This window comes from Cyprinodon tularosa, unplaced genomic scaffold (genome assembly GCF_016077235.1).
Source record: "Cyprinodon tularosa strain WSP-4 unplaced genomic scaffold, ASM1607723v1 ctg101, whole genome shotgun sequence".
Classification (NCBI taxonomy): domain Eukaryota; kingdom Metazoa; phylum Chordata; class Actinopteri; order Cyprinodontiformes; family Cyprinodontidae; genus Cyprinodon; species Cyprinodon tularosa.
The window spans coordinates 1151699-1179489 of record NW_024037794.1 but is presented as its reverse complement, the minus strand read 5'-3'; the positions used below and the strand labels follow the sequence as shown (position 1 = coordinate 1179489).

Genomic DNA, 27791 nt, shown 5'->3' with positions numbered 1-27791 from the left:
CGATTAATTTCACTGATGACTAATCATTTCATTATTTTTATTTTTTAATAACTATTATAGAGGATTTCATTCATTTCCTTTAATGCAGAGATAAATTAAAAGGTTTTAAGAACCTCATTGGAGCAAATCACTCCCTTTGGCTGCACGATATGAACACTAGAGGCTATAAATTGCTGTAGATAACAAAAAGTGCTTCTTTCAGTAAAAAAAAAAAAGAGAATACATTACTTAAAGCTGGAAAACTAAAAAATGCATTCCTGATAATAAAGATTCATAATATAATCCTGTTTAATGCATAAAACAGAAAATTAAAATGATTTCCTCCTAATAGTTTTTGTTGTCTCCTTCTGTACCTGATGTAGAAGCCTCTCTTTGGGTTACTCCTTAGTGTTGTTGTCCCGGAGCCCATACTGCTGTTCATCAGCTGTTCCCTCAAGTCATGGATTTTAGCTTCAAAACGGCTGTACTCTGAAAGGAAACGATTGAATGACACATAACATTGTTACATAGATTTTAGGGCCAGTAAACCATGAATGAAAAAAAAAAAAAAAATGTTTTGATGTGGAATATGTTGAATCAGTGCAATGTTATTGGCAGAAACAGAGAAAAACAGAGGGTACTTTCCTTCTTCCTGCTATGTAGGAAACATGGGTCATTTTCTAAAACTAAGATATGATAATAAATCTTCTTGGTCTCTCATTTTTAAAACTTTGTTACATGTAGCCTGCTATGACTCAGTATCTTTAAACTCTTGGTATCTTTAAAGGCCAAGCTCCATCATATATTAGAGATAGGATTGTTCCTTATGTCCCAAACAGAGCACTTTGCTCTTAATCTGCCGGTTTACTAGTGGTTCCTAGATTTTCTAAAAGTAGAATTGGAGGCAGATCTTTTAGTTATCAGGCTTCTCTCCAGTGGGACCATCTACCAGTTTAAGTCAGTGAGGAATACAGTCTGTCTATTTTTAAACTAGGCTTAAAACTTTACTTTTTGATAAAGCTTATAGTTAGAGTGGTTCAGGTTATCCTGAGCTATCTCCATAGTTATGCTGCTATAGACTTAGACTGCTGGAGGACATAGGGACCCCTTTTCATCATTCTGCTTCATTCTATCTCAATTCTCCCACTCTGCAGAATATGTTTGTTCAATCTCTAACATTATGCTCTCTCTTCTTTTTCTGATCATAGTAGCTTAATCTGGTCTGTTTCTGTTTGGCTGTGACACCATCCTGGAGAGAAATATGCTGCTGCCATCAAAACCTTTGTTTATAGATGTTGGAGCTTGGCCTGTTATTCTGGACTTCCATCTTCCAGGTCCCTGAGTGAAGCTCTAGTATCAGCTCACGCAATCCAATGGATCTCCCCATAAAGCTCAGCATACCGTCTTGCTAACCAGCAGTCTACAGACTGACCAACTTCATCTATCTCCACTGCACCACCAGTTTCAGGCCTGGGGGGGAAACAGCCCTATTCTTTGCTCCTGTTCATGCATATCTATCAAAATTAAGCGCCATGTTTCCTGCCGAGGTCTGAGCGCAAAAGACAAAGTAATGGTATCAATAAATTTCTCCTAATTGTCTTTTCTATTCGTGTGAGATTTTCAGATTGAAATGAAGTAAATACTTTCTCTTTATTCCAATACTTCCTCACAAGGAGTTTTTTACCAAAGGAAAACTGAAGAAAGACTTTACATTTTTATACATTATTTTTAACCTCAGACATATAAAACAGATGCAGCTTTAGTGGAATTGAAGCTGCGACACAACTAGAAAGTAAAAAATGAAAAGAAAAAAAAAACTATAGAATGAACGTTGTAGAAGCGATGTAGAAATAACTGTGTTAAGATTTTTTTTCATCACTGTGGCATAATTCTGATCCCACTTATGATTTGATCAGCAGGTTTTGTGCCCTACTAAAGGTTTCTGTGTTGCTGCTATCACTTTAGGATATATAGTGTTTGCCACAGCAAACAAATGAGCAGACTCTGCCAGAGGTAGCAAACCGAAATCAAACTCATCTTTCCACTGGATGACACTAATCTAATGAAACCTCATAAAAATTTAATCATCGCCCAAACAGATTCTCGGATGACTAGATGTAGCCAATTCTATGCTAAAAGCTGCGAGTGTTACTGCCTGAGTAATCAGTTAGTCAATCTATGTAAATTATATGGAAAGTAGAGTGAAAATGTATGCAGCGGTTTTACCTTCAGGCCTGTACTGAGCAATGATGGTTACAGTCTGGCCTGCGTTCTTCAGAGCCGCTGCGGCCTGTTCATGGGTAGCCATGCGCAGATCCACACCGTTAACCTAGGAAATGTACACACATTAAGATTGTTTAAAGGCTCATCTGGTAAATATTTACCTGCTGTAATGAAATAAATATGAGTTTGAAATTTTTGATGACAGAAGACGTCATTACACTCAGGATCTGATCGCCCTTGTGAAGCTCCCCGCTGAGGTCGGCCGGCCCTCCTGCCAGGATGAAGGAGATAAAAATGCCCTCTCCATCCTCTCCCCCAACAATGTTAAAGCCCAGACCCGTAGAACCTCGGTGGATCAAGACTCTCCGTGGTTCTCTGGAACCAGAAATGAGCTACTCAGTTTTTGCAAACCCTGCTGGTAAAGTTTTAAATGATGAATACGACATTACAATTGTGATATGTGAGAAATGTGGAGAAAAAACCCCCACCTAGGTATGTCATCATCTCCCATCAGGCCATGCAGAACAGGGGAGAAGCGACTGGGTGAGGTGGGGGTGAGGGCTTGGGGGTAATCTGATCCAAGATAGTTCGGGTGGCTAAGCTCGGTATCCATATGGGAATATGCTGCAAAAACACAAAGGAAACCAAAGGAGGTGTCAAATAGCAGTCCTCTACATGAAATATTATACTTTTATGCTTTTCTGTTGTTTAATCTTATATATTTATCTCAACCTAATGTAATTTGAAAGTCAGTCTGAATCGTAAAGCTTTTTGTTGCTACAGTATAAGTAAAAAAAGAGCCAATTTCTCTGATGCATCACATTGCATTGAATGCATCTTCAAAATACTCAGAATTTCAATGAATAGTTGCATTACTAAAGTTTGCTCCAGTAACATATATAAGGGAATATCATGTAGCTACACTAAAAAAAACTTTAGCATTATGCTAACTCTACTGCAATAGCAGAACAGCCCTCAAGAACGACTCATAGTGTATGTATCTACATAAAGTGAAACGTTTTTTCTGCAAAAATGAAATCCAATACTAAAACTTTTAAGTGGTGAAGCTATGTGCTGCTAAAGAGCAATTTACCCTTTCAGATGTCTTATTGTCTTATTATATGTCTTTAGGAGATACAACAAATTTGAAAAATCGATCAGTCAAAGATAACCCGAGAGTCACATTAAACTACATTTTCTTAGTTTCACCCCCAGCCTGACAAACATCCAGACCTGGAGGGTCAAGAGATCATGGACCCTGTCTGATAACATGAGGTAGAATAAAAGATTTTGAGAGCCCAAACATTATACCCCAATCTAAAACTCAGGAAGATATGAAAAACAAAGTCATAAAAATATCTATTAGTCAGGAAAGGGTTGAAAGCCTTTTCTAAAACTTTGAGAGTCTAAGAAAGTGAAAGCCTTCATCCACAAATTAGTAAAGTATCTAATATTAGTCTACCTTTCTGGGGTTGTTTTGTCTTAAAAAAAAAAGTTAAACTTAAATAAAATACGCATATTTGTCCTTTATTTGAGAATGTAAATGGATGATCTGCTAATGCAAAGATCATTGTTGCCCTTTAAACAAGATTATTAACTTTAAATGGCAAATTATCTCACTTAGCTGCCTAAAATCGAGAAAAGATACATCTTTTTGAAGAATAAATGACTAAATTGTATTATCATTTTAGCCCTGTACCTGAGGAGGAAATCAATTACACATCTAAGAGGGAACAAAATAAGCCAAAACAACATCTGAAGCATGGACAGCCTCATTCGCCTCAACAACTAAACGTGGTGGTGAATGTTTTATGTTCTACAGCAGCTTTGAAGCTTCAATGATCCAAACACAACAGAAAGTGGATCAAAACATTTAAATGCAGACTTTGGAGGCTAAAATCAGTGTTTCAATGGATTGAAACACTGATTTTGCCAAATTCAAACTATTCTGTATAAAGAAAGAGCCCAAAATTCCTCCACGGTGCTGGAAAGGAGCCATTGTCAGTTATTAAAAAGCTTTTTCAGCCACCAAAAGTGGTGCAATTGTTATTTTTAGGGGGAAATCACCTGTTCACATGGTGCCAGGTTGATTAAGATGTTTTTTTTTTCTTGATTAAACTAAATTTTGTATATATTTTATATGGTTTGTCTGATTTAAATAATTGATTTGTGACAAAAAAGCAAAAACAGATGAAACCTGACTCCTCCTGACATTCTGTCTGAAATCATAAAGATCTTTATCAAAAATAAACCAGCCAAACTGTTTTCAACCAGTCCTGCAGAGTGAGGAGATTAGAAAAAGCACGTGACTGTAACCTAAATGTCCTGATTTGTCTGCATTTTAAGAGGAAAAACCTTGAGCCTGATCACTGCTCTAAATTAAATTAATGCAACATTTAGATCCAGTTTTTATCTCATAAATCCAGTCTTCCAGTATAGAAACAGTGGATACAATTCCCCCTAACAGCGCGTAAAGCAGTACTCACTGTTGGTAAGGTCTGGTGGGTTGTAGGAGTTCGTCAGAAAGAGGTTGTTTGGCTTCGCCACCCTAAGGTACACCACCTCGGCTGTGTTCTTCAAAGCTCCCACCGCATCCTCGTGCATCACGTCCTCCAGACACACATTGTTCACCTGGTAGAAGCAGTGAATGATTTTTCTATTGGTGTCTTAGCTTGGTATAAATCCAGCTTTTTGATCTTGAATGCTGATTGTTAAACACAGTTGAAGAGGGACAAGCACCACAGTCCTAAAGTATAATAACAATTTGTATTTAAAGATAACTTATCAACTTATTCCAAAGTAGTTAATTAAAGAAAACTCCTTAAAACAAAATCTGTGACTGGATTCACCTTACATACTCTTAAACACATTCATTTATGCCTCTCCCCAGTTTTAATTTAAATAAATTTTCAACCAATCAGTTTATCTCTAAGTGGAAAAAGACAATAATATTTAACTTTTATGTCTTAATTAGTAGGAAAAAAATATTGATGCTTACTTTTATGGAAAATGGAAATTGGAGGCTGTAACCTACTAAGATCTGAGCATAAAACATTCCTGGCCAAAGTAAGTGCCAGAGAATATGAGGTTTTAAAATTGACCCTTTTATAGCTATTTTAGCTGATGCCACAGGCAACCGTAGAAGGATAAGTGGTTATAGACAATGGATGGATGGATTTATAATTAATGCCATTTCAAACTGTTTTATGCTGTTTTAATTTTCACGCAGGCAGTTACTCCAACTAGATATTCTGTTCACATAATGGATTTAAGACAGGAAGACGGTCTACAACCTCTATTTTCCTTTGTAGGCACCATTTCTGGGGAAACAGGGCTGCTTCCTCCCTCTGCTTTTTCCATGGCAGAAACTAGAACCAACAAGGGAACCGGGGAGGACATCTCCAGAAAACTGCATTTACGGGGGTGGGGTTGGGGTTGGACCCTGAGCTAAAGGTGTAGTGAGAGAGCTCTAATCATTTACCCCTTAAAGCAGGGGTGGGCAATTCCAGCTCCTGGGGGCCACTATCCTGCAAATTTTAGATGTGTCCTTGATCCAAAACACCTGAATCAAGTAAATAGATGATTAAGAGGACCGAGGTAACTGACAGCATACTGAGGTGGTAATTCAGCCATTTGATTCAGGTGTGTTTGACCAAAGACACATCTAAAAGCTGCAGGTTACCGGCCCTCGGGAACACAAAACCCTTTCACAAAAGCTTACATTTACCAGCATTAGTGTAAATATTTAATTGAAGGAAGGGGTACTTCTGCCTTTTATGTTTTTCCCCAAAACTCGCATCAGAATTTTTTTTGTGATATTTTAACCACTTGAATATATTTTTAGCCTTTCTGTCCTGAGATACAGATTAAAGCAATTTACCTAAAATATAGATTGTTCATGTAATATGTGTTTTAACAGGTACTTAATCTGTAGCACTCATCCTGAGGGCTTTAATTATAAAATATCACTGTTTTATTAGACATGTATAGCAAAACATCTTTTAAATCCTAATTATTTAAAGAACATAAAGATTTTTATCCATGTAAATTATCTGATTTGACACCTCGTCCAGTGAATACACACAGAAAATGGCAAAGGTAGATAAACATTTCTGAGAAACAAAATCCACCCATGGTTGGGATTACCTAAATAAATAACATCTTTTATGACTAACAACTTAATAACACAAGCTGACAGTTTAAAGGTTATTAAAATAATCTGATGTGTTTGAGCCAGTCTTGGTCTCGGCCAAAATCTGGAAAGGCATTAGCTTCAGTCTCAGACAATAAGCATGCTACCAAACACTTATCTGCTGCAGACAGAATATTGTAACTTTATTTCAAACAACCCTGAACTATTCCTTTGAGGTGAATATACCTAATATACCATAACTTTAAAAACTTAAGAGTCAGACAGTGCAGTAAAACATTTTTTTTTTTAGAGAACTGCAATACATATGTCAAACAAAGAATCTTAAAAGTTGTTGATATTAAAGTGTGTGCATTTTTTTCATTTGTAAATGTTTTCCTAATTTTCCTATCCCATCCACCTGTTATAACATCCTCTCTGTGCAGCAGTAACTCAGTCACTATGATTTAATCTGAGTGAGGCTGTAACCTATCAAATTTGGTATCTGTACACTTTTTTAAGTTTCTTACAATCCAGACTCTATCTAAATAGTACATTGGCACGATTTCTTCAAAAATCTTCCTGTTGATCTTTTTTTTTTTAACAATCAACTATCTTCCAGGGTCAGAACTTCCATTTTGTATAATATTATTTCAGACCTTCAGCGTCCTGCTGCAGCCAACAGGATCTGAACCTTCCAATTACAGATAAACGCTTGGAAGCTGTTCTTGGCCAGCTGCATACTTCATTAATGTGTGCTCAACATGAACTTATTCAGTTTAAGTTAACTTGTGGAAAGCATAGAGGTTGATCTGGAACATGGCTTGTATTGGTCCTGTCTGACATTGGCTAATTATTGGAATTCTGTTTTTCAAACTATATCTGATGTCTTGCAAAATCAAATTAAACCAGATCCTCTCTCTGCTTTTGTTGGAGTGGCATCGGACTTAAATTTGCCAAACTCAAGGCTTAAAGTAATTAAAGTTTTACTTTTATTGGCCAGAGTAGCTGTGGAAGGATTCTGCGTTCCTTCCACATGTGCAATAGGTTAGAAATATCATGGCCTGTATAGACTTGGAAAAAATCTGATTTACAATAGTGGTTTAGAAAACTCTTTTTTTTTAAAGTTTTGGTGTCCTTTCATAAATTTCCTTGAAAGTTTGACCTCCACCGCTTTATGTATTTATTTTTTTTCCTATCCTCACAGCTTCTTTTTCTGTTTGTTGATTGTTGTGCTTTTTACATTTTTATTTCCAGTTTTTTTCTTTTTGCTTTAGATATATTTTACATATAAGGATCAAATTGGCCTAGTTTATTTTATTTGGAACCCTCCTATTTTTTGTTACTCATAGGTAAATAATAAAAAATAAACACAACAACAGAAAAAATTTAAACTTGGTTCTTTAAAGTACATTTTAAAGAAAAACTAGCCCAAATCAAGGACCCTGTTGTAGTGGCTGTGTGTGAGTTCCAGTGTTGCCCAGCAGATGGCAGTAATGCTACTTAAGAAACATTGTCTTTGCACTCCACATAAATATTTACAGCATTCAACCCTATACACATATTAAGATGGTAATGGAAGTATTGTCTGGCAGTAGAAATCACAGCTGTAATTATCTTGGCTTGGGATACATCACTGCTTTACCAGCACACAATATGTGACTGTGCAAATGTGTGAATATGCATCCAATTTGTTGAGGAGATGTGGGTCTCAGACAGTCTTTGATTTGCACTGTGTATGTGTGTGATTAGGGGGGCTTTGCTTTGGCACTTCATAATGTTTGAATGACTGACCGCTAAGATCTTGTCACCGATCTGCAGGCGGCCATCTTTATGAGCCGCCCCTCCTTCGATGATCTTGGTGACGTAGATGCTGTTATCTCCTGGTATGTGCTGGTTTCCCACCCCTCCAGCAATGCTGAAACCTAATCCTGAGAAAAGGAGAGATACGAGGGGAGCAGAGAATGTGGGTTAACACAGAGCAGATTTGTAAAATCCTGAGGGCAGAGCTTAGCTGGGAACACAGCATCAGAGAGCCCACACAAAAGGGCTGAAGGTTTACACGCTGTAGTCACGGTACATACCTTTAGGCCCTTTGATTAGTTTGATTTCAGTGACTTTTTCTGCTGCTGGTTTTCTGCGGAGAACGTAGAGGCGGACAATAGCACCTGCCTCCTTCAGGGCCTCCACAGCCTGGCTGTGTGTCACCTCCCTCACATCCACATCATTCACAAAAAGGATGCAGTCGTTCACACTAAAAATTTGAAGCAAATATAAACTATGAGTGGGAAACGTGAAAAGACAGAATGAGCTGTTATGGAAAAAACGATCAGAACTAACACTCCACCAGCAAAGATCTCCATCTTTAGTACATTTTTTATTGGATAATTAATGGTGACACAAACTGACAGACTTAAAAATAATTGTAAAGTTTGTTTTAGAACACATTTGATTATTGGAAATGTATAAATTAATCAAACTTCTTGATGGAAAAATGCTTCTTCAAAGACCATATAGACCATATCTTAAATAAACCTCTTAATAATAAGAATGAGAATTGATCTACAGCATTAAGAGCCAAACATCTGAATGACGGTTTGTGGAAGAATCTCTAAAGGTTATACTCAAATTTAGTCATTATCCATAGTTAAAAGTTCCCCAGAAGTATTAACAACTCCAAACTAAAATAATAACTGGAAAAATATTTATCATTATTCTGTTTTTAACAAAAGTTAATACCTGTGTACCAACCTGCAGGACAAAATACTCCTAAATAGGCCTACTCTAAAGTAAAGGGGAGGTCTTTAAACAATGTGGTATTTTACAGAAAAATCAAGCATGTTTTACCCCTTAACTAAAATCTTTTATCATTGGAGGTGAAACTTGATAAGCCAAAAAAAATAAAAATAAATAAATTTGATGATGAGTGAATTTGAAGAGTATTGCTAATCTCCAAGAAGTGTAGATGGAGGTGGGAGTTTTAACCATGGAAAAGCATTGTTATCTAAGAAATGTAACCAATCTGCCGTCATAGTCTGATTATACTTTTACCAGGAGCTGGAGCCTAGTAGAGCCTAGCTACTGCTTGGAAGCAGTAACACTAAATTAATCCAACAGTTCTCCAACCTGCTGGATATAATGTCTTTAAATATTTCCAGTTAATCCGGGGCCCAGGAGACCATTTTCACAACTATTGTGATTTGACGCCAGAGGTAAATGAAGGTCCCTAATCTGTCCTAAAACACATATATGTGAATATACATTACATTTCTAACTGTAAACTTTATCAATATTGCTTCAAATATTACAGTAAATATACCAATATATAATAAAATTAACTTTAAACAAATTAAATGTTCATTTAAATAGTTAAACATACACTTTAAATGATTAATTAAGTATAATTATAAAAATAAATGCTTTTTTTAGATTGATATTGTTACTTCCCTCTTTATTTGTGCATTAATATAGAGTAAAACAATTATATGTATTTTAAGGACTTTGCGGTCCGTAGCACTGTTAACTTTTGAAGTCATGGACTGAAAAGTTGGGGAACCCCTGCAGTAGAGTATGGTGGAAGATCAGTGATGCTGTGGGCATTTCTTCACTTTCAAAGGCCGTGGAAACCATGTGCAATACATCATAGACTGCTTGTTAAAAAAAAAAAATCATATTTTAAATAACAATCTCATGGAATCTACTAGATAAACTAATGGTTTATTATCAAGACTACCTCATGATAACAATCCAAAACACCATTTAAAGAATTTTTAAATATCTGAATATTCAAAAAAAAAAAAAAAAACTTAAAATGTTTCTGAAAGCCCCTCAGGTTTTCTATCAACATTAACTCAGACATTATAGGAGTTTTGACAACAGAAAAACATCATGAAAATGAGCCAATCCCTGCTGATGCTGTCTGGTTGTTTTATTGTTCTTCCCTAGATAGTTTGTTAACAGGACAGCTTTTTGTTCTGATTTTCCTTATACTCACACAACGACATTTGATGTACTGTATTTTGTGCTTTAAATGCAATAATCTCAGAGGAAAAGTTTCTTTTACACAAACCAAAAGCAACTTCTCTAATATTACCATAAAGGCATAGTCGTGCAGACTCTTTCTGCTTCAAACAGTCATTTCAGACAGACAGTTTTAGGTCAGTTGAAAATAGGAAGATGCCTCAAAGCTGCACAATCAGTGAAACTGTGTATAAGTACATTTATTCAATCTGAGGGGTGAGCTGTTTATTTACCAGTCTTGGTGAGAAAAACAAAGCTTTTATTGTCTTTTGCAGGAAAATAAAGCTTTTATTTAATAGGATCATAACGAACTCCTTCAGCATTCAATGCCTTGAACTTTAATTTTTAATTAGATGGGAAAGCTCTAATTTGCCACAACTCATTTGGTTAAAGCACAATTTTTGCAGAAAAAATTTGCTTTTACTGAGCTTGTGGTTTGAGAAGAAACAATTTAGACTTATTTCCTTTTCTAACAGGAAACTCTGATCATTAAAAATGCAAACGATTACCACATTCTAACAGAAAGAAACAAAGCAGTTTAAGGTCCCTCTTGAATGTTATGAGCAGAGTGTACATTTGAAACCCAAGTTTTTTCTGCATTCTAGTTCCAGAACATTTACTGTAATGCATAATGATTTGCTTTGTGGGTCCTGTAAGGTTAGAGAGAAAATCCTACCTGAGTCGTCCGTCCTGAGCGGCGGCACCTCCTGGTATGATTTTGGTGATGAAGATACTGGGGTCGTCCCCTACGTGAGGATTGTCTGTACCCCCTGCTATGCTGAAGCCCAGGCCGGAGTTGCCCTGAGGGGGAAATATAAAGTTTCTAACATCTGATTTTGTAAACTTGTGAGAAATTATTAGTGTTGCGCCGATGCCATTTTTTTGGCCCCGATACAGATACCCAATACCTGGCTGTCCGATACCGATACCATACTGATCCCATCTGTTTGAAATCTATGTGTATGTGTATATATGAAGAACTGCATACTACTTGGATATAAAATAATTTCCATCCCACCATGGCTTTGTCAAGCTGCTCCCTACCTTTGTGAAGCAGACTAATACAAAGTGAATCCAGTAGAACTTTTTATTGCCTATCTGGAATCGCTGACAATAATTAATTAAACTTTTGGCTCTCAAAATGGTATTGGTTCCCTATTAGTTGGTACTTGCCGATACAATACCACCATTTTAGTGCAGTATCAGGGCCCTGCACAATACTGGTATCGGTGCAACACTAGAAATTATAAAGCAAAAATATGAGGAAGAAGATATAATATGACATCCACAGACTCACTCTTTCCAAAGTAATTTCCTCATACTCAATTTCTCCCTCTGTCCCATTTACCTGTCATAGAAAGAATTTTTTTTATCAAGAGGAAAATCTGATTTTATACATTATATTTCTATAACACAGAAATCACTCATACAGGTCATTTGACTTGCATCATCATTGTTCAAATATAAATCAGTGTTTGTGACTGACTAAAGCAGCACTTTTCAGTTAGCCTGATCTCACCTCAGAATTAAAAAAGAAAAAAAACACAGCTTTTTTGCTGTAATAAAAAAAAAAACCCAAAGAAGAGAGAAAATTTCATAATAATTTTTTTTAGGTTAAAAAAAAACATTTTTTTTTGTATCCTTGATAAACCTTACAGAATCATGCACAATCTCTGTCAGGTAATATTTTATACTCTCTACTTCTGTCTATCCATAAATGCTAAAAGGTGGGTAAATCGACATTGAAAACAGAAAATTTGTGCAGGGATCTTAGATGATTATCAGTAAAACCAACGTTGCTCAACATGAAACTGTCCACACAGCAACTTTGTTCAATTAAGGAAAGAAGCTGTGCTGTACATGTAATACAGCCATTACAGATAAAGCAAATTGGAATTAATTTTAAGAAAGGCATGGCTGAAAAAAACTGAATAAAATGAGAGAGCTTTAAACTTTATCCTTACATATGGAGAGCCATCAAGTGTGTCAGTGTTCACCACCACTGGAGGAGTGTTTCCCTGGAGGCAGAATGGAGAAAAAAAAGCATTAATGACACAGAGTAATGGCAAAAGCTCCAGTATGAGGCCAAAAGCTGCAGTAACACGCTTCTCACTCTGCAAAAAAGACAAAAAGCACCACTCCACAACTACTTGTTGTTATCCCAACCATGAAAGACACAAAAATCAGCGCCGGCCACGAATCTTTGTTCAGGTTCAGTTTCTTGGTGTTTGCTTTGTGCTGCAGCACCTACTGGCCTAATTAGATTACATATACTGCTGTTGTAAATGGCAGTTTTATGAATACCAAGGACAAAGATGTCCACCCCCTCTCCAGCAGATCTTTTTAAAAACCACTGAGTTAAACTGTAATATGCAGCAGCAGTGACAGAACAATGGCAGTGTTCCAGCATGCTCCAAGGATGAAGAGGACATACAGAGTTGGAAAAAGACGGTGTCAAGACAGTTAGCCCAATTATCCTCAGAGAGAACAATGGCCGCCCTGATGGCAATCATTTGTTTCGAATTCTGGCCAGAGCCACAATGTAACAGTCAATATCATTAGTGCAAAATTAATGGACAAATCAGATATCAGGTTCAAACGAGGTATTCGTCAAAAACTAAGTGTTGCGACAAAAAGCAGTGAGCTAGTGAGAAGAGAGGTTTGGGGTATTGTTCTGTTTCAGGGTTGCAGTGCAGGTTTTTCATCAATATAAGAACTTTGCTTCTTTAGCAAAGATGTGACAAAAATGTGAGTGAGGATATCTAGCAGGAAGTTGTAGGAAAATGATACAGGATTTTCATAATTTGTGGAGTATTGTTTTCATTGGCCCTTTTTGCCCAGTTACAGTTTTCTTCTGGGAGATCTGTCACAGCTTTGCACATCAATAAAATTTGCCCATCCTTCTTAGCAAAATGTCAACAACTAAGCCAAATTGGATAGAGGATGTGTGTAGAGAATATTTTAAGGCCTTTGTAAAATATTTTCAAATTGATTTTCCTCTGGACATCAGCTGGGTTATTATAACAAAAATGTGCTTTGATGAGAACCATTTTTAAGTAAATTCCCTGCCTGAAGGTTGAAAACCCTTAATAACCTGATCTCAAGTCTCAATGCTTTAGCCGCCACTGGTGGGTTGTCTGCCCTGAAATAAGGTTCACCCATTGTCCCCATCTGCTTTGACAGGCTTCAAGCTTTTACAATAGTAGTTTCTGTTCCCGCAATGTTTCATTTTTGTGGTGTTTCATCTATGGCTTGTTGAAAAAATACAAATGAATATTCTTTCGGCTTTTTCTTTGGTCAAAAACAGCTTTCCTCTTCTTGCTGTCATTTATGTGTTTGCTCTGTTTCTTGATATTCATCCTGATCTTTGTTCACTAATGTTCTCTAATTCTCTGATGCCTAAATAACCAAATGTTAAAGGTACACTATGCAACCAGTGTTGATTTTCCAGTGAGGCTCCCTCCAGAGGGCGAAAGTAAAAGTGCACTGTCGTAAATATGCTCAGCTGTTCTCCTGGTTTCTCCGTCAAGCCAGGCGCGGTTGTTTTGAGCTTAGCAGCGAATGACTAACGCTGCGTTCACACTGGATGTAGCTGGCGCGACAGAAGCAGCGAGTTTACATGCAAAGGTCCCGCGGCGCGTTTTGAGCTGCAGGCGCAGCATGTCTGAGCGGCTGCAGCAGCGCGTCGGGTGAGAGACAGGGAGAGAGACACAGCGCTGATGATCACTGCTCTTAAACAGTTTATTGACGCCTAAATTAACTTAAAATGCAGAAATCTGCCGGCAGAATATGCAGTTTGGATTATTTAGATGAAAAACACCTACCAGCTGCTGCGGTGAACCGCTGCTGATGAAGGGATCCATACTGTCGGCGCATCCCTGGTATGTGGGGGTCTGAGAGGCTCCGACAGAAAAAATATTGAAGGCAGGATAATAATCTGAATGAACTGACTGCACTGATTACGTTTTCAGGTGTATTTTCTCACTTAAACACATATTAAAACTACTTTATTCCCACTGATCACAGCAAATATAGCTGCAAGGCAGAGAAAGGATAGTGAAGCTCCGCCCAATGCGCCTCAGACACACTTTTGCAGCCAGAGCAGCAAAGCTGCTTCAGCCGCGCGTCAGAACTAACTGGTACAAGCAGCAAAAATGAAGCAGCAGATGCGATTTTGCTGCTTTTGCTGCGTGAACGTAGCATAACTGCACAAAGATTGCCACTGTGCTAGCAACGAGAATGCTTTTAACTGGGGGGTGTAGCAGTTCTCGCCGTAAAGCAAGACTGACTCTCACGAGACTTCTGAGCCTGTGGGTGCGGGTCGGTGCTCCTGCAGTTGCAAGTGCAGTATTTCCCCCACAGACCACCAGGGCGGCCGAGAATACCTTTGTTCAACCTGAAATGACTCATTTAGTCATCCATAACGTTATGGAACACATTAATTAACTGAAAAATGTTGCATAGTGTCCCTTTAACAGAAAAAAATTAAAAATTAATTAATTAATTAATATTTCTATATTTTATTCATTAGCTACAGTAGCAGCCATTCAAGATGTCCCCACTTTTCTTGATGGGCCCTTAGCTGGTCCCCTACAATTCCTTTTTAAGCATCAATCTTTTTGTTAAAATATTCTTTCTCTCAGGATTTGTGGACATTAAGATCTAAAGAGAAGTATAATATCCTGGTCAGACCCTGTGATTCAGTGAAAGGTCGGGGTCAGAATTAAAAAATTTGCACGCCCAGGATAAGGAGGGGGTTACTTCAGCCGCTGGAAGTTGGAGGGGATTTTTCCTGGGAGCTGCAGGGAAGTGAGTTGCCATTCCACTGGCATTTGACTGGGAAGGGCCATTTTGAACGGCTGCTACTGTAACTTATTAGGGCATTTAGTTGGACTGCATTCATTAAGGGGCATCAAAATGATGGGCATATACAAACACACTTTTTTCTATCTACAAAACAGCTTAAAAATCTGGGTTTCCCCACAACAGAGGGCAACAATCTTTAGACTCTGTCTATAGAGTCAACAAGCTGCAAAAACAACAAAACCTTTAGAAAAAAACCCTGCCCGCTATGTTTGTTAATATCCCTTGTAAAAGAATTGATTGAGTTATCGTTAAAAAAAAGGACAACACTTTACAGCAGGGCTCCCCTTATAAATGACTGATAGATCGTTTATAGATATGCTGTTACTTATTCTATAAAAAAATGTATAACTGCTCAATTATATAATTCCTCTAGCATTGGGTGTGAGCACATTTCAAAAAATAATTTTGAGTGCAAAATAAACTCTTATGAATGAGCTATAACATCTATACAGATTATTGATAACAAATCTACCAACTATTTATGAGCAATCTATAAGGTGAGCCTTATTTATGAAATTCCAGGAATTTACCACAACTTAATTCATATTTTTAGGTTTCAGAATAGAAAAAGAAAACCTAACCTTCAAAGAAATATAGTTATATAGATTACTTTTATTACTCAAGCTATAGTTTCTTTCTGACATAATGACTAAAGGAAATAAAGATTTACCAGTGTCATTCTCTAGTGGAAATTCTGTATAGATGTTACAGAAAAATAAGTATGCTGCTAAAATACGCCTCTTTAATCAGATTATATTTTAAAATGTTGTTCTGTTATGCCCAAAAGCTCCAGTCAATGCTGGTTCCTGTGCTGTCACCTACAATTATACTGGGTCATAAAATGACAGGTTCATCAAGATCATCAGTGGAAAATCACTGATCTTTGCTCATCCAGAAGTCTTTTCATTAAGGTGGAACATAATAGTAACACAAAATGCAAGGTCACATAAAAAAACGCACGCCTGCATTACAATAAGCACTTCTCATCACTACTCTCATCAGATACATTATGGTTCATTCATGTTTCTGTCCAGGATGCATCCTATCATCAAGGTATTCTTAAAAGATGGAAACATGCTGTGAGGCTTTTGTTCATTGGAAAGCACATTCTGTGCTTTACCACACTGATTAACATGGAGAAGACAGTGTATCTAAAGTGCTTACAGCAGCAGAGAGCAGTATGAAACCAGCCCGCTGACCTTCACAGACCTGACAGCTGCGACACACACAAACAACAAAACAGCCACACTTAATTCATTTCCCAGCTTTAAGATAAACTGCCTGCCAGCAAAAATCCTTCAGCTATGCACAGGCAGACTGTATATCTGTTATACGTTTTAATTAAAATATTTTTATTGCTGACTTTGTACAAAGAGTGTCAAATACCTATGCTGTTTAATTATTTAGGAGGAATGAGAAATGTTAGAATAAAGTCACAGCAACAGGAAATAAATAAATGGATAAGCTCAATATGTTTGACAATGGTAAATGAGCAAAAAGTGTGTTTTTGAACATAAGACTATATTTTCTCTACTGGCAGCATCTATTAAGCTGAGCCATACAGGTAACTAATGACAAAGGACAAACTAAGAGATTACAAAATTAGGATTGGGGATGCTACATTAAGGTTTCTGACATCAAAACATTTTCCAACATCAAGGTGAAAGATTATTTAAAGTTTCACTGAAAAGCAAACCAATAAAATTGTTTGCACTTTGTAAATAGAAACCCATGTCCTGTATTTATGGAACCATTATCTATCCTGCACTTGCTGCTATGGCACTTCTGGTTAGACCTAAACTGCATTCCATTGCCTTGTACCTGTACCTGTGTAATGACAAGAAAGTTAAATCTAATTTAATCTAATCTAATCTAATCTAATCTAATCTGATATAATCTAATCTACAGTAATCTAATCTAATCCCACTGTACCACTAATAAATCTTTTTTCTATTGTAGGTTTATGGAGACATTTTTTGTTTTGTTGCACCCTTCTCTAGTAGCTTTTAACAAGAAAATAAATTTGATCCTTTGAATTTCCTCTTTATCTAAATAATGCAAAGCTGGTAGGGGTAAAATCCTTCTCATACTGTAAAACCTTTTTTCAGTAAAGCAGGAATTAACTTGGGACTGAATTCTAAAACCCAATAAAAAGGTGAATTTGAAAAAGTTTGAATTAAAAGGAGAACACACCCATAAAAGACAGGTTATTACAATATTCCCAACTAACATATTTGTACATTTTTTTTAAACAGAATTGCATAAAACCATTAATCTGTAAGAGCAACATGCACTTTTCACATTTAATTTTCTTAAAACAAGAACATATTACCTGAGCGTACCACTTAGATCGTAGTGTATTAGATATGTAGTATATTAAACTATTACTTAGATATGTATGTTAATTTTTCTTGATATCTGACCCTCATACTGAAACAAAGAAAGCTGAGAGTGGCCTTATTATGACTTAATGCACCTAAAAAAATTTCTTAATCAACAAATATCTTGCCAAGAACTTTAAAAAGTAAATTGAACATCATTGATTAAAATATGCAGCAGGCTCCCTGGCTATTTTTAAAAACTCAGCATTAGACAGATGGTTCTAACAGAGAGTTTGATGCCACGAGGTTTTGAGGAAGAAATGTGCTTCAGATATTCAAATTGATGTGAAAAAAGAAAAACTAATTTGCATCAAAAATACACCACTTTCAACTCTAATGTAACTAGATCCTGCTAGGCTGATCTCTGTGATTCTCAACTATGCCTTTAAATTTGAGAGAGAAATGCAAATAGTTTGACTCCAGATCTCTGTTTTTGTTTTATGCTGCTCCAAAACTGTAGCAATGGCAAGAGAAAAGATGCAAAGATACTTCAGTTTTATAATGTGTAAACATAAACAACTTCTGAAATCTAAGGGCATCTTAATTTACCAATTCGAATTTCCTGGGGCGGGTAGGTCCCTACCTACCCGCCCCAGCCGGTGAACAATACCTCCTTAACGACCAACCCTTAACAATCATAGACAGGTTTCAGGTATTACAGGAGACAATCCCCCCCTTAATGGCAATCCCCCCTTTAACGACCGACCCCTAGAATCATAGACAGGTTCAGATATTACAGGCTAACGATGGAACTAACGACCCATTCATCGGTTACCATTGCATGTTTCCAAGCGATACAAGGCGTTGTCTATATAAGACTCAAACTCACTGCGGATCCAGACATTTGAATTGAGAAAGCTTCCTGGAGAGGTGGCGAAACGTCTTCAAATCTTGAAAACCAAGTCCAGTGGATATTTTTTGAATTTTTACGGAAGTAACATATCTAACTTTGAGCCTGTCAGTAACTGTGTCTACGCCAAACAACGTTGTGGTGAACACAGACTGCTTAGATTTTGTTTATTCACTAATTGCGAAAATATCTTTTTTTTAGTTTCAGGGCCAGTCAAGCTGCTTTTCTTTGGCTCTACCTTGGCCCCACTGCAGTTTACCTTCTCCAAAATAGTCAGTTTTTCTGAGCTATTTTGTTATATGCTGCTATAGGTATGGAGTGCTGGATGACATAGGCACCATTTTCCTTATTCTCCTTCATTCTAGTCCTGTAGTTAGTTCCACTCATCACTTTATGTGCTCTCTGCTTATTCCTGCCATCGTAGCTTCATCTGGTCAATTCCATTGAGAATAGGACTCCATCCTGAGTTGAAATATCAGCTGTGCTAAACATCTGTGTTTATAAATGTTGAAGCTCTGTCTGTTTTTCAATGTAGTCCTACTTATTTTACTGTGTCTTTCCTGGACAGGACCGCCTGTGGAGCTTGTTAGCAGTTACCTTTTGGTGCATCTGATTCTTTCTGTATGTCTTTTTCTGTCTCTGTGAACCCCATTTGGTCTCAGCAAATGGTTGCTCACCCTGAGCCTGGTTCAACTGGAGGTTTCTTCCTGGAGTTTTTCCTTTCCACTGTCACTACATGCATGCACGGTGTGAGGGATTGCTGTAGAGTCAAAGACTAAATGCAATCTAAAATCTTTGCCACCAGCTTATTCAGGATGAGCATTGTCAAAGACTTGATATAATCAACTGTTTTCTTCACAGAAACGTGCAGTGAGATTATATTTGTTGTGAATCAGTGCTATATAAATAAGCTGAATAAAATTGAATTAATATCTGAACAAATAAAGTTATGTATTTCATGCTGTATGCATTACATTAATGCAGCAGAGGAGGTCAGAGTGCGCTTACATTTACCCTAACAATTACCAAACACCATCAACTAATTACAAAAATAATTTTCCTCTGAGATTTTCTTCTACCAATACATAGCGAAGAAATCTCCAACACAATAAAAGGTAATTCAAACTTGGTGAACTTGTTGTATCTAATATATACAAAAAAAAACTCTCCCCATGCTTGCATCAAATAGCTTTATGTGTTTTATTGCTCTCTGCTCGATTGTAATGGCGTCTCTGTAAAGCTTCATTGTGTAGCCTGGATCCACTGCAGAACACTACGTCAAACACATCTTTATCTGGAGGAAAAGATAATAAGTATAGCCGGCAGAAACTAAGCCTACAGTGCCGACAATTTCCCTGCAGGGAATTTGACAGTGTCCTCTATCCCACTCTGTCAAGTCTTTTAGCATCAGGGCTGTGGGGATTTACAGGGCTTGGCTGCTCTTGCCCACCTATATTTTAGCGCAGCCTATTCAGCCAAGCTCTCCTCTGGCATGTCTCTACAAGCAGCATTACTATTCATCTTTCACACCAAGACTACAGAACTGTATGTGCGGCAAACTTATTTCTACAGTTCAAACCTTTAAACTAAACACACACTAAAAAGCTGGTGATAACACAGCCTGTAAAACAATAGATTCTATAAATGTCACATGTATAAACTGGTTATTTACTATATTATATATATATATATATATATATATATATATATATATATATATATATATATATATATATATATATATATATATATGTTATTTTCTATATATTAATAGGATAAAATAGAATTTTGTTTGGATGTTCAGATGAAGGTATTTTTAATTAATGGCTGTCTAAATCTTTGCCTTAACTTTACTCTCGGTTTCTGTTTTAGCAAATAAGGGAAACATGGAACCACAATCCGCTTGAGTAGTTTTAGAAATTATAAAAGGTTTTCATGGTTAAGATGACAGTTTTCAGTCCACTTGCAATAACGTTGAGATAAACTGTACTTGTTCAGGCACAGCACTGCTTGACTTGATCTCTGCACCTATCATCCTCAGACAGCTGTGCAAATCTAACAACTGAATTTTAATATTTGCTAAGCAATACGTGCTAAGTATTCAAACCTCTAAACCGATTGTTTCTATAAAGGAACTTGCAAGAAATCTAGCGATTTCTTCTGTAGTGTCAGAGACTTTTGAAGAAATTTGTGAAAACATGCAGCTTGTTGCACCTTCCCACTGCAAACCACTCAATGCTGTCACGGTCCAGTCCCTGTGCGCTGTCTCTCTAAGCTGCAATTAGGCCAGATCTTTTTCTCTTAGTTTTTACACAATAAAATAATTTTTTTGTTAAAAGGTTTTGGTCATCTGGCTGCCTATTTTACCACCTTGCAACATATCAAGCCACTGAATCATCATTTTATTTGCCTTAAGTAAATCACTACACTAAACCAAAAATAACTGTTTGACTCCAACAGTCTCAGTCACTTATTCTACTAATCCAAAATGCCATCAGCTAGTGTATAAATATAAACAAAGACATGTCTTGATAAAAACTAAGAAAGTTTTGGATGCTGCAAAACTTAGGGCATTACAGCAACAAATAGCCTAAACTAGGCCGCATGAAAACATTGCCAGCAGAAGCAAATTTGTATCTGTGTGCTGAGTCAGATTTATGTTTGAAAAAGTCTGATTGTCCTAGAGAGACCTAGTTGCTGAATCACTGTAGTGAAAACTTGATAATGTGGTGTCAGAACTGGTCAGGACAGCCCCATTTTGGAGTCTTGCCCTTGTCTCAGACTCAAAATACCTTTTTTTTTTTTTCTAAAAACCTGTTAAGGCCACAGCACATTCTTTTATTCTGGAACTTGGTATGAAAGCCTTGACAGCATTTAAATACAATTGTTTAACAATTTGAAATTTACCAATTTTGTTACCATAGTTCCTATGAGGTGAATCAAAGATTTGAATGTTTTATTTTGATTATACAATTCACATTGAGCTGGATTTTTTCCCCTGTATTACTCTTGTTGTTGTTGTTGTTTTTTTTTGGAATTTGCTCATTTAACTTTTTCTTAAATACTTTTTAGATGTATTATACAACCGGCCTGGGGTCGAGGAAAAAGTTAGCGTCACAAAGTTAGCTTGGTGCTCTGTTTTAGCTGCCTGGTAATCTGCCACAGACAGATCTTTTTTTAACATTTGCAGATACCGCTATTTTTATTTATATAGTAGTTGTGGAGCATAGCATTCCTCATTAAATTCTCTATCATTGGTTTGGTCATCACTCAGTGTGGGGTTTGATGATCTTAACTTCATGATTGTTATTAAATATAATGTGTTTTAATGTAAATATAAAGTATATAAAAATAAAATAATTAGATAATGGAATATTGACTGTGATCCCTACATTCAAGGAATAACGGCATTAACGAAAGTGTCATATTAGCCAAAAAAAATAAACAAACAAAAATGTCTTAAAAGTTGCCTACCATCTTATGACGTCGATACTTCCTGGCTTTCCGTACATTATTGAGGAATCTGCTGCCCATCTTCTTGGCGTGCCACACAGACATGAACATCACGCCGTAGTTTCAGGAAAAAACAAACTGCAGGTAATCCACATTAAACTCTGCTGGGCTCCACATATGACCAACAGAGGAGAACTAAAGAAAAACCTTTAAGCTTTGGAACCTCCTTCAAAGTACAGCAAAAAAAAAAAAAAAAAAGAATACAAACCATTAGGTTCTGGTTGGGCCATAATGAAGACGCCATAGAACACCCTGCCCACTTCACATAGAAAATATCTGTCTCAATAAACACATCCCCTTTGAGCCTAAACCTAATCTAAATAAAAGATTACACCAAACTTAAACTGCCTCAAGACACAGGAAGCTGCTTTAAACCATTTCAGATCCACTATCACAGAGCACAGCCCAATTAGTGCTTTCTTCTTCCTGAGTGTGCACTTGAGACTTTAGATGAGAATGCTGAACTCTATCTACCAGCTTCTGAGATGTAAAAACTGCTTCTAGCTCATATAGCTCTTAGTTATCTCAGAACGGCTAATCCGCCACCAGAAAACAAAAACATGTCCAAAGAAATGGATCTCTTGCTCCTCCGGTCCCCTTGATGACAGTAGCTCTCTGCTGCTGGTCTGTGCTCACAAAGAATGCAGTTCATTTTTATGGCTGCTACTGTTCTGTACCCCTCCCATCCTCACTGCCGAGGGAGAGAGCGGGGAAGTTTGATGCCGATTAATTAGCTGTCTCTCTGTGTAATGTCTGCACTGGTGATGTGAGAGGGGGGGGATTTATTCTTTGTCTGAACCTCAAAGGACAGGCAGCTCAAACTGGCCGGACTCCTCCACAGAATTGTGAACTGAAAGAAGACTGGACTTTAAGCTTCACTTCTGCTGTCAGAAATATTGTATAGGTTGTAACATTGGTGTGGAGAGATAAAATAGAGAAGTTATATAAAAATTTACCTTTTTCTGTTCCATTTATGGTCTGAATTCAAGACCTCTCCATTATTTAGCCATGTTCTATTACATCTAAAGTTTAGGTAGTTGTTACTATACGTCTTATGTAACGCCAGAGAGAAGGAAAGCTCAGGTGTCTGCACATAACTCCAATTACTGACCATGCAGTGTGTTCTACCACAAACCCAGTACTCACAACTACTTCTTGTACAATTAACTAAAGAATTTTCCTGATACAATAATGTGAAATTAGGACTGCGGAAAACATCTTGAGATCAATCCTAATTTTCTTTACTGTGCTTCTAGTTTTCATAGCTGTTTTTATAGGGTTTGGTAGCTCCGTCCCCCACTGGCTTCCTGCCCCCGTCCGCAGGGGTTCCCGGACCAGCCCCAGAGCTGACGGCTCGGTTCTGCTGCACTGTAGTTGACCAAAACCCCGGACGATTTTGAAATTCTCCCGGACATTTTTTTTAGGCATGAAAAGCAGGACATGTACGGGAAAAAGAGGACGTCTGGTCACCCTACCTTATAAACAATGTCGATGTTTCAGTGAGTGAGTGCTTGTTGCTATGATGCTTCTTTGCTCAACAGCTTTGCTCTTTGTAAACCAACCAATCAGCGCACAGATCATCTAAATATTCATGAGCATACCATAAAAGGAAGAAAACATGTCGTTTCATAGGGCTTATAACCAGGGTAGCATTAAGGCTCATAGAACAGCAAATATGCCATTTTCAGCCAAACCAATGTTACACACCGGAGACCTTAGCCACAAGCACTAAATAGCCTATATAATCATTCTATGACCCCTTTAAATGAAAATGCAAAAATGATAAAAACTTTTTAAGAAATAATCTCAGCCTAAGTAATCCTTAATAATCTAATTTCAGTAAGATAAAATCCAGAGAGAAGGTAAATTTCTTCCCCTAATACAAAAAGTAGGAAATGGTATGACACCATTTAAATACTAAGTGAGGTTTGATCTAGAAGTGTGTATTCAGTTGTTTCTAGTCACTTGTTTAATAAAAAACAGAAGAAATATATAAACCTGATACAATTTCCTGTGAGAATATTGCTAAAAACTTCTGCTATACAAATCTTAATTAGAATAACTGCTCAAACGTCTCATGATAACCACAGGTTTTAGATGATTGCTCACTTTATACCAACAGCTTACACTCTGCTAGCACTGTGTAAATTAACCAAAACATAACTGTGCACTGCTGGTCAGAAAACAAGACGGGGAGTCTTAACATCATGGCTTCTATTATTGCAAACCAGATTTGCGTTGCTTTGGTTTGTAAGCATAATGTACTAATTTCTGTCAAGTCCGTTAGCAAAAAAAAAAAAAAAAAAACATATATGCATATTGTACTGACATTGTACTGTGAAAGATTTGTACAAAAATCTGTATTGGTATAACCTTAACAATAACCCTCCTAAACTTAAACAATGACGCAGTGTCTTCATAACAGACAGTATTTATTAAATATGGGTCATACCATGTTGGATTTATATTTCTGATTCAGAAACTGTTCATCACCTTTAGATATCAGTAACAAGAGCAAATAAATTGTGCAAATGAAAAAAAAAATATACAAGAAACTTTAAGAATTACTAAAGAGCCTGTCTCTTAGGACTTCAGAGCATTCCTGTAAATGTACAGCTTCCCTTTAAAACGTAGGGAAATTTGGTACATTAACTGTCAGCTTTTTGGGGTTTTTATGTTTTGTTTTTTTAAAGGTCCACTACAGTTATGTAATGCACATACAGAGGGCTTGCAGAGCAAAGACATTTATGTAAGGACATGCTGAAGGACAAGTCTGTCAGCTGTTGGGCTCACAGTAAGATAAACTGTTTACTTTTACTCCATAACATCTCACTTCTCTGCTGCTCTGAATGAGAAAATATCACCCGCCTGTTCTAATTTAGCACGAACACTGTTCTCTTTATTTCTCTATGTGTGCATATTTTTTCCTCCTCCTCTTTCCCCTCTGCTTCCCAAGAGACCTTAGCTGCCGTTGCTCAGTAATTAAACTGAAGCTGCAGGGACGTATTTAAACATTTATTAAAGAAAGTCAGCAGGTTGGAGAAGATGAAGGTAAAATCCATATACTGACCAGAGAGAACCACGCAAGAAATTAGGAAGGATATCTATAGAGAGCAAACAATAGGAAAACATGATTAAAATGCAGCGGTATTGTTAGACTCAAGCTGATGGAATTGTGTTAGACAAATCCTAGATCTTTATTGTAAACCAGGTTTCCAAACCTAAATTCTAAAGGAAAAAATAAAGATGGTACATTTATTACAATGTCAAAGGAAAATAATTGCATAACTGAGTCCTTGTGCATTAAAGTCCTTGTGAAAATTATTTTTACGTTTCTATCAACAGAAATACATGACAAAATTTAAATTGCAATTTCTATATTCAGCACATTTGTAGAAATGTTTTACGATCTCAAGGTGTAATTTCCTTCCACAACACTAGCTGGCAGTATGTCCTTTGAAATTCAGCCACATACATATGACTATAAAACAAAATGAAATATTCTTCCAAATTTTATAGGTTTGTAGTTTGATCTAGTTTTGAATTCTGGTTTTAATTTTATTTCAATTTTTATTGATTTTTGATATTTTTAGCTAGTTTAGTTTATGTTCAAGCTTTATTTATCATATTATATAATCCTTACTAATACATTCTCACTCCCAACTTGTCAACAATCTGGGTGCATGACAGGTTCTAGCAGGAACTTCTCAAAAATGTCCATGAACTGTAAAATAAAAACATGTCACTAACCCATCCTTTACCCTAAACCCCTAAACCTAAACAAACAGTTGTATACACATACACTCCTAAAGCTACCTAACTAACTGTTCACAACCTGTCTTTTACACTGCACAGGGGAAGTTCACCAAGCGTCTGTGTTTGACAAATAGGGAGTGAGAATAGTTTGTTACATACCGGAGGCAAGAAGAAGAAAGAAAGAATTACCACTGTACAGCAAAAAAAATCAGTTAGTTGTAGTTTTTTTGTCATGATCTTGAAGCTGATGACTGGCTTGATTGTTCTTTCCATTCACCTGTCTAGCTCCACCCAGTTTCTTATCACCGTCAATCTGTGTTACCTGCTCCAGTCTCTATTTAACATGCCTGCTTCCAGTGATCAGAGCCAGATTAATCCAGACTTTGGTGAGAGTTCTCTAGCGTACCTGATTGTGTTTTGATTGCCTGATCATGACCCCTTCGGACCTCTGAGCCTGCCTGTTCCTGTTCTGATCTGTTTGCCTGAACTGTCTTCGGATTCCTGGATTTCCCTTTGGTACCTCTTCCAATCTCTGTTCTTCTGTCCCAGACTCCTGAACTTCTTCAAAGCCGGCTTTGGCTTCGGCTTCTTGATTGTTCTGCCTTCCTTCATCTGCTTGGATCTGATCCCCTGCCTGTTCTGCAGTCTTCAAGGCTTTATCATCTGGGACTCTCTGGGCAGAATTCACCGCGTGGTGTCCTCTAGGCACGGACTTAACTTTAACATCAGAGGTTCATGCCTAAGACCTCCTTGCAGTCACTGCATATGAACTAAATGCCTTTTTTGAGAAATCTGTCCGTCTGCCTTGAATACTGGGTCCTCTTATTAAGCTTCAATTAGTTTTTAGGTTTTTTTGCAAGGTTTAATTTTAAGTGATGCTTGTAAAGCCCCTAAAATTCGATGCATTCAGCAAGTGAGAAATAATTGGTTGTGTTGACGAGGCAATGACCTCAAGTCTTTTTAATCAGATGTGAAAATGATTGTCAGACATGCTGAATGATACAAATAACTTTGCATAATTTCTGAAGTTCACATGAATTTTTCCTTATATAGACTATAAACATAGAGGCCTCCAGTGGCATGGTAGGAAACTAAAAATGCAGTTGGAACAGCAATAACAGAAAACAGTAGGAGGTCTCACAGCAGAAATATTCCACCAAGAAACAGCCCATCCCATGTTCTATTACTGTTTCTTCTCTTCCAACCAAGACATTGATGAGAAAATATAATCATGCATTGCGCTAAACCATCTTGGCAAAATGTTGGTTAGTTACATTTGCACATCACAGGGAGTTTCTGCACTAGCTGAATAAGGAATGTGTGCAGTCGATAGTTCAATTACAGAATTTAATACTTATAAGGCTGAAGCCATTATTTATTGGGGGACTTTCTGCATCACTTTCCAGTTGTTAAAACACCACTAAGTAACCTTTCAATGTTAATAAAATATTCTCATCATTTTTGTGATTATACGTCGACTTACAATCAACTGAATGACACCTCTGTCATGGCCCGAAGGGGTCTGTACTGCTTTTACCAGCACTAAGCAACTTTGAGGGGTTTGCATTAACTCTGCCACACAAAACAACTACCAATCTGCTGATTGCTTTAAGGCATACGTCACTTCCCCCTTTTCCAATTTGTTAAAGATGGAGGTCCATGCAACTAAGGATGTGTTTGAATGTTGATGCTTTGCAAAGAGAGCTCTTGAAAGCATTCTGGGATATATCTGTTTGTCCAGTGACCATGGATGCACACTACTTTTTAATGTGCATCGTGGGATATTTTTATTCAAATACTTATTCATCCACTAGGCATTTGGAAACTCATATAAAATGGTGTAACCCCTATAAAGATAGGTTAGGGTCGAAGTTCGGACACAGCCATTGTTTTCAAATTGTCATGTATCATGCCTGGCCAGACAGCTCTCTGGGTGCTCATCCCCCTAAACCTCTGATCCTAGAATCACCCCTGACTTTGGACCACAATTTGGTAGCTTAACATTGGTACAATTCAAGAGATTTAATTCTTAACTTAAAACATGAAAGTTTGCTCTAGTTGGGTATGAAACCAA

At 37.1% G+C, this 27791-nt stretch overlaps 1 protein-coding gene across 5 annotated transcripts in view; it reads right to left on the bottom strand.

The window, feature by feature from the left end:
* The window catches only part of LOC119778422 (disks large homolog 4), a 114829-nt gene that overhangs the window by 13461 nt on the left and 73577 nt on the right, over nt 1-27791 (bottom strand). For 4 of the 5 annotated variants that reach the window (XM_038277657.1, XM_038277655.1, XM_038277643.1 and 1 more), the window contains 10 exons: nt 12316-12369; nt 11649-11699; nt 11028-11152; nt 8416-8585; nt 8126-8262; nt 4689-4833; nt 2691-2826; nt 2421-2577; nt 2206-2308; nt 354-468 (listed from right to left, as the gene is read on the bottom strand). In XM_038277657.1, coding sequence (XP_038133585.1) covers nt 354-468; nt 2206-2308; nt 2421-2577; nt 2691-2826; nt 4689-4833; nt 8126-8262; nt 8416-8585; nt 11028-11152; nt 11649-11699; nt 12316-12369 — 1193 coding nt within the window. Of the gene's footprint in view, nt 1-353; nt 469-2205; nt 2309-2420; nt 2578-2690; nt 2827-4688; nt 4834-8125; nt 8263-8415; nt 8586-11027; nt 11153-11648; nt 11700-12315; nt 12370-21922; nt 22120-27791 lie in introns of those variants that run through there. The other variant, XM_038277658.1, reaches the window with a different exon arrangement.